General features: G+C 47.9%; 3 protein-coding genes across 3 annotated transcripts; 1 reads left to right on the forward strand and 2 right to left on the reverse strand.

Annotated features, from left to right (window-relative positions):
* Positions 1-518: 518 nt before the first annotated feature.
* On the forward strand, positions 519-1,743 carry COCCADRAFT_36978 (uncharacterized protein; the record flags this gene model as incomplete). The annotated part of the gene is made up of 3 exons (XM_007714326.1): positions 519-671; positions 732-1,143; positions 1,196-1,743. The coding sequence occupies 3 exons, from the start codon at positions 519-521 to the stop codon at positions 1,741-1,743; spliced, it is 1,113 nt and encodes a 370-aa protein (XP_007712516.1).
* A 1,311-nt stretch (positions 1,744-3,054) lies between these two features.
* On the reverse strand, positions 3,055-3,623 carry COCCADRAFT_96719 (uncharacterized protein; the record flags this gene model as incomplete). The annotated part of the gene is made up of 2 exons (XM_007714327.1): positions 3,055-3,124; positions 3,226-3,623. The coding sequence occupies 2 exons, from the start codon at positions 3,621-3,623 to the stop codon at positions 3,055-3,057; spliced, it is 468 nt and encodes a 155-aa protein (XP_007712517.1).
* A 2,586-nt stretch (positions 3,624-6,209) lies between these two features.
* On the reverse strand, positions 6,210-6,722 carry COCCADRAFT_26452 (uncharacterized protein; the record flags this gene model as incomplete). Its single annotated transcript, XM_007714297.1, has 3 exons — positions 6,210-6,365; positions 6,473-6,584; positions 6,649-6,722. The coding sequence occupies 3 exons, from the start codon at positions 6,720-6,722 to the stop codon at positions 6,210-6,212; spliced, it is 342 nt and encodes a 113-aa protein (XP_007712487.1).
* Positions 6,723-7,084: the final 362 nt, after the last annotated feature.

The raw sequence follows: 7,084 nt of genomic DNA on the forward strand, positions 1-7,084 counted from the left end.
TCATCATATGGTTTTCGACAGGGCTGTGAGAGGAATAGCGCAGTAAGAAAAGCACCGCGTATGGGCCCCGAAAATAGCCCAGGGTGAGATTTATTCGTCTCGCTTTGGAGGCTGCCACTTCTTCTGCCTGGAGTGGGTGTTGGAGACCCAGCGATCAACCAGACCCTCGGAATTGTTTGCAGATGCATTTTCTTCTTCAGCGTGGGCATCGTATTCGTTGAAAGGAGGCATAGAAACAGCGACGCACTCCTGCTTTTTGCCCACCAAACGGACCGGCTTTCGACGAGACAGCCCATAGTCGCAGGTTTTAAATTCTCCGTCTTGTCTCACTCCTTTCTTGCATATACCGCCATAGCTTCGAGATAGCGTTTACTCGAGTTTCTCGTTTACTTCAAGACGGACACCCTTTCACCCATCACTGGAGTCACACGGCAGTGTCTCACGCCAGCCGTGGGTCATTAGACAAAGACAAATCAGCCCCATTTGCGGGCAGGACCACTGAGCCACTAGCGACCAACATGGGCAAACCAGCAGACTTTGCAGACATACTCAATGGAGTCATGTGGTTTCAGGTCTTTCTCGCTACCGTCTTCATTGCACTGCGCCTCTATACCCGACAGTGGATTGTACGAAATTTCGGATGGGACGATGTATTGATGTTGGTCAACTTGGCAAGTCAATTTTTCTGCATTCTCCCACCGTCTACAAGGATCGCCTTCTAACTTTTCTAGGCTACCTTTATAGGTTATGTAGCCTGCATATCCATCGGGGTCAACTACGGAGTTGGAAAAAAAACGGCTGACATTATCCGTCTCGACCTTGACTACTCCAAAGCCATCATGTGGGAGGCGATAGGCCAGGGAATATGTATCATGGGAATCGCTGCCTCCAAAGGTTCGGTGGCGCTCTTTCTCTTACGCATCGTTGTCAAGCAGTGGCATGTCGGCATCCTCTGGTTTTGCATAATAAGCACTACCATATTGTGCGTTATTACCACGGCGCTCCTGTACGCCCAGTGTATACCAACAGCATTTCTATGGGACCGCACAATTGAAGGTGGCCACTGTTGGCTCAACTTCACTCCAGTCGGTCTGACCATGGGTGCTTGGTCCGCGTCTATGGACTTTGTTCTTGCCATCCTTCGTAAGTCAACAACGAGTACAACACTAGTTCGAACACTGATGATCCATCACAGCCTGGCACGTTCTCATGGGCCTCAACATGAAGCATAAGGAGAAGATTACCATCGCATCCGGTCTTTCACTTGGCATCTTCGCTGGTGCATGCTCTGTTGTTCGCACCATTGAGCTGCAATCTCTTGCGTCCATGGAGAACTATGTATACGACACTGCCAGCATGCTTCTTTGGTCCTCTTCAGAAGTCTGCATGACTATTGTCTGCGCATGTATCCCCGTCCTCCGTCCCTTATATGTACGCGTCAAGTACGGCTCGCGCGGCGATTCGTCAAACAAGGACTCGTATCACCTCAAGGAATACTCGAAGTCAAAAAGCAGCCGTGGAGATGGGAGTCAGCCTGGAAATAAGATATACATGGGCCCTGGTGAGAGCGTTCTGCAGACAACTGTCCATATGGGCAGTGATGCTGCGAGTGAGGAGACGATTCTGAGAGATTGCAACGAATCGAGACATCATGCGAGCGCATGGGATCAGCTTTCAAGGACAAGAGAGCCGAAGGACATTCATGTTACGACGACGGTTACTTCAAGAGACTATTTTGTTTGAGCGGAGAGACCGACATGAATGCGATGGCATATGATCATTAGATTGTACATGATTCAATAGACTTTGGCTTACGCTCACCGAACACGTGTCATAAGATTGTATTTCTGAAAAAATTGTTTCTGCCACCCAAACTGTGTGCCGATTCCGAAAATCCTGCCGCATACTTACTCAATCCCGATCCAGCAGTCTGCATATTGTGGACAAGTCCCTGCACAGGATTTGTAGCATGAGGTCCTGATCGGTGTGCGATGTGTACCGTATTGCCGAAATGAAGCCGTCATCAGCGCGAATGCCGTACCTCATGCCATCCCTTCGGCGAACTGTTCCGCTCAAGCAACCTGTTGGGCCCACATAATCGGCAAGACATCGAAGAGGGTATTGCCCTGTAGATCATGCATTTATTGCGCGCGTAAGATGTCCTTTTTCCACGCTTGCGTTTATAACCTTTGCTTTCTCCACATATCCACTGCAGGAAAGAAAAGCATTTTCCATGCGATTTGACTTTCCCATCATGGCCTGGTCAGATGAGGTGGAATAGTATACTTTCCTTTTTCATCGGGGCTTAAGTTGGTGTCATGTGGTAGAAGAAGTCGTTTCAACACTAGTCCACGGCCCCGCATTTCGCGCCCGAGGAGGGTCCCCCCGCAAACATCAGTGGCTGTATAACACATGACACCCAAGCCCCTACAACGGAAGCCCACCTAGCTATTTCTTTTGCCCACAGCATGAGCGAAGGGCAGTTCACAACGGCGATCGAAAAAGAAGGTCTCAAGCTTGTACGCCTGCTTCTATTGAGGACGATCGATATCAAACGAGCAGCAGCCTCCGATGCAGGGAAAAAATAAGGAAATTAGCAAAGAGGGGAAATTTCAAAGAGATACTAGCGGATTGACAAATTGGACTCAGTAATGATACACGATTTCCATACAAAAAAAGCAACTAGGAAGGGTTGTTTGGTTGCATACAGGTCTTCGTACGCAAAGAAATATAGAATGAGACAACTAGCAGACTCTAATAGACGCTGTCGATTCTTCCGCGGCCCAAAAAACGGCAAAGATGTACACGCCTACCACTTTACACCTACATGCCAAGTTAAATAGACCAACCGAACTTGGTACCCACAAAGAAGTGAGTAGCAGCTGTGTTCATTTTGCTTCTTTCCCATTCAGCCTTCCAAGCTTGATGTCGTAATACGACCACGAGTACGGGGGCAAAAACTCCTTCTCTCCCTTGCAGCTCCCTTCACGTGTTGTACACATGGAGCGGTTGGATGGTGTGGGGTTAGTCACCAAAGGTATGTGGATTTCATGCTCAGGAGTCGGACTCTGTTCCTCGTGTACGCCGGGATCGATAGTGGTCGACAGAGACGGTGGTCGCTTTTCTGTGGAGCAGTCAGCGAGGCTTGACTCTGACTAGTACCTAGATAATACACCGAGGCGCTATAAGGCCTGATTCGTCACCCTTGAAAGTTTTTCGGCAGACTTACTGCTACTCAACAACTGCCGTCGAGTCTCTATCATCTCGGACAGCGGAAGGTATGGACCCCACTTAGGAGTAAACCCAGTTTCCGCAATCGGTTTTTTTGCGACATTGCTATCCGAGTCGGGTTGATCGTAAATGGAATCCCGGCGGACTTTCAGTTCAGCGCCGCAACTAGGACCTGCAGCTTCATTGTCGGTGAAATCATCAATTCTCGCAGGGAATGATTCATCCTCGGAAACGACCTCGAAGTGAGTACCCATCAAGCCAAGCTCAATCGAGTCGATGCGTTTTTTTGCATTCGGTGGCTGGGGGTTCCCCTGACTACTTTGGCGATAGTGAGCTTCACGTGCCTCAACTCTGTCCCACCTCAAGTCCGACTCCTCACTGCTGGTGGGCATGATATCTGCAGACTTTGTATTGTGATACTGGTACTGGGTGCGAACATGCGGTAGTGGTCAAGTGTAAGGTAAGAAGAACCGACAAAAAGAGTAAGGCGATGGCCAGGGTCTAGTCGCTGACCCAGAAGATATGTCTCTGAGAATGAATGGGATTACAATATTGCATTTTTCTTTGACATCCCCCGAAAGAACGATCAAGCACAAGGATCTAAATACTAAGTAGAGTCTACACAGTGCGCCAAAAGACCATGATTCGCATGCATAGCCGCAGTGTCCGTATCAACATGTACCAATACGCATCGTCGCCGACATTGTTGCAAAGAATCAAGATAAAGAAAAAGTACAGAGACTCGGACTCGCCGTTACTCGTAACCAAACCTTCGGGCCAGACCCCCCTAGCCTCCTTGGTCGCCTTGAAGCTGCATGGCAAGACACGCTGGCACAAACAGCGATGCGATGATGCTACGCTAAAGCTATAAATCCGCCGGGTACGGGCCTTACTAGACGGCCAACTCCGAGTGGCAATCCTGGCGCCGGCGAAGGCATTCAATTCCCAACTACGCAAGCCCAGTACGTCACCATCGCAAGTTAGCTGATTCGCTACTCATCATCAAAACATACTGCACGTATTATTCTCGGTAAACTAAGAGATATTCCCAACAACTGAATCTCCGCTTAATGTTCATGAGGTGCGGTCAATAACTGATGGGTTTAACCGCTTCTCTGATGCAAGACAAATGGGATGGGGGTCAGCATTGATTACAGCCGTTAAGCCGGCATTATCTAAATCGTGTGATGAAGGAGTTAACTGGTTGAGAACGACTTTGGCACATTGACACCATGCTTCGGTGATTCCGTACACGCTAACAGCTACTGCGGCCCTTAGTGATTGACATGCAAGGCTGTAGCAAGACCGAGACATGTCATGCAGGCAGGAGGCTCAAGAACCGAACGCTCGGATTTGACAGCTACAAAAGCGGGGGTGCCCATGCATTTTCTATGCATAACGTTTGATGGAATCACCCAAGGGCTTTTGGCAGTCGCAAAGCTTGGTAGCTTTGTGGTACAAGAACGTTGGTGATAACGGACAGATCCGAGCCTTGGAGCGTTTACGGCAGGTCTGAAGTGAGTAGGCCGGGGTGTACTGTAAGCCGCATTCATCTCTCCAATCACACCCTTGTCAATGAATGTACCGTATACATGACAAACGTCATCGTTTTGCAATCACCATCTCTTGACCGGTTGGCAGCCCTCTACGGTGTACCAGTTTCCAATATCAAGGACTGGGCACTTCACTAGCGGGCGGCTATCTGAACTGAAGAGTCTGACCGGTTCAGCCATGTAAGCACTCTGCGCTAGAGAAAAAGAGGAGTCACAATCGCGAGTTGGATCTAGTTTTGCGGCTTATGCGCATGAAAGAAGCATGTGAAAAGGCCTTGGTATTTATCGCCCAGCTCATTCGTCTTCAATCTACCAAGACTTTCTGCACCCCCGCTTGAACCAAAATTCAAGTTAGCTAGATTCCCAAGGCCGATTGGTGAGATGGAAAATGGCCGTTTGTGGGAATCGACAGAGACGGAGACACCGGGCGGCATGCAGGGTTCGGCGGATGACACACTCCGCGTACCTATCATAGAAATTGCGGACTTGTTATCTAGAAAACTGATTGCATTGTCTTATGACAAATGCGATTGCGATTGTGCGAACCCAAATTACCAGCTTGGTGTCTATGCATGGCGGAAAGCGCGGCTGAGTCCAGCTCTGTCTCCTAATTGGTCTTTGGTCATTGCAGCCTCAAAGGCTGGTAGCGAACACTTTTTAGTATCTGACCGATCGAAACATAGAGCGTAGTATTACGTGTCGAGGCCACGAGATCCTGTTCAAAGGAATGTCATCATGCGGTCCCGCCATTGTAACAGCCTTGTTGACAGTGCTGAATAAAGGAGCTAGAGGATATTATTGTTCTTAACCAGCCTCTGCCAGATTACTCCATTTATGGATCATGTAACTTTAACTTAAATTTACTAGATTGTTTGTAGTCCTTAGAGAACTATGCAGAGCATATGATAGAACAGAACTCGAGTTGGGGAATTTTCACAGCAAGCGTCAACCGCATGATATAGCTGGAAGTTTGTGCCCGAGATTACCAATGGGAATCAGGTATACCGGAGGAGGCATTATGGTACTGCATCGTTCTGTCTGGCGATTTCTTCCACATATTGATATAGTACTGAATTCGTAAAGCATCCATGTCAATGAGTTTGATGCATCTAATCTCTATCAATACTTATGCATTTTGAGATATATCTCTAACAGGTATCGGCGCAGAAAAATACCTCCCAACAAAAGTCCTTCTGGCAATCTTTCTACTGGACCTTTGCCCCTTGTATGAGGAGCAGCTTGATAGACAGACTGTGTGTCCATAGGCTAGGCTCACTACAGTAAGGCTTACTACAATACCAAACGTCATTCAACATCCAAGATATGACTAGCCACGGAGTATTCATATACATTGAGAAATACTAGATAGTATAACTATTTACACCCCAGATTATACACCCAATCGCTCATATCCGGTCGTTTCTCTTAGCAAATCTTGTAGTAGCTGGGGCCACCTGCGCCCTGGCAGAGCGAGACAGACCTGCAAACACCCTTGCTCCACTCAGAACCCCACGGCTGCGCGCACTTCTCGTTGTTGAAGATCGTGTTCATGGCAGGGGTGCTTGAGGTACCTGTGAAGCACTAAACAGACTCTTGATTAGAACAGGTACTATGATCATATGGGTCCATGTAGAAAAGAGAGAGAGGAAAAAGGTATGATGATAGACAAGCAGAAAACTTAGACTTACCCACTCGCCTGGGCCACGGAGTGAGCCTCTCATAAGCTGGCAGAGTCCAGAAGCCCTGGTTGCCCCAGCGGCATTCTGACAGGTACACTCTTGGCTCTGGATAGGGAACTCTCTGTTTTAGCTTTGTTAGCTAGTTTTTGAAAGAAAATTGATAGAGTTTAAGGGATGTTTCGTACGATGCCTGGGAGGAGGGCAGAGTGGCAGCCAGAACGGCAGGTAGAGCAACAAGAGTAACGAAGAAGGCTTTCATGACGATTGGTAATGTCGTTTGAAAGTAAGTGAGGTTACTTATTGGCTTGGATGATTAGCACAGACGAGTGGTGAGTAAAAAGAAACCTGTTTTCAGCTTGCTGTCTACGTGTATATATACATTTTCCCCGTACGTCTCCGTTACCGATCCTTTGAATTGATGTCGAGTCATATTCATCATCCGAGGCATGATCATCTACAGTTTCTTGAGTGCCCTCCACTTATGCTTGCATATATTATTAAGATTCCATGTTTTAACATCGGAGAGCAACCATAGATGCATGTTTACCCGTAGCATTTGGCCAAGATTATCCATTCTTAGCCTTTGTCTTCTTCTCAAGGCTTGGATGTCAGGTTAAGCGA

This window comes from Bipolaris zeicola (genome assembly GCF_000523435.1).
Source record: "Bipolaris zeicola 26-R-13 unplaced genomic scaffold scaffold_78, whole genome shotgun sequence".
Lineage (NCBI taxonomy): Eukaryota > Fungi > Ascomycota > Dothideomycetes > Pleosporales > Pleosporaceae > Bipolaris > Bipolaris zeicola.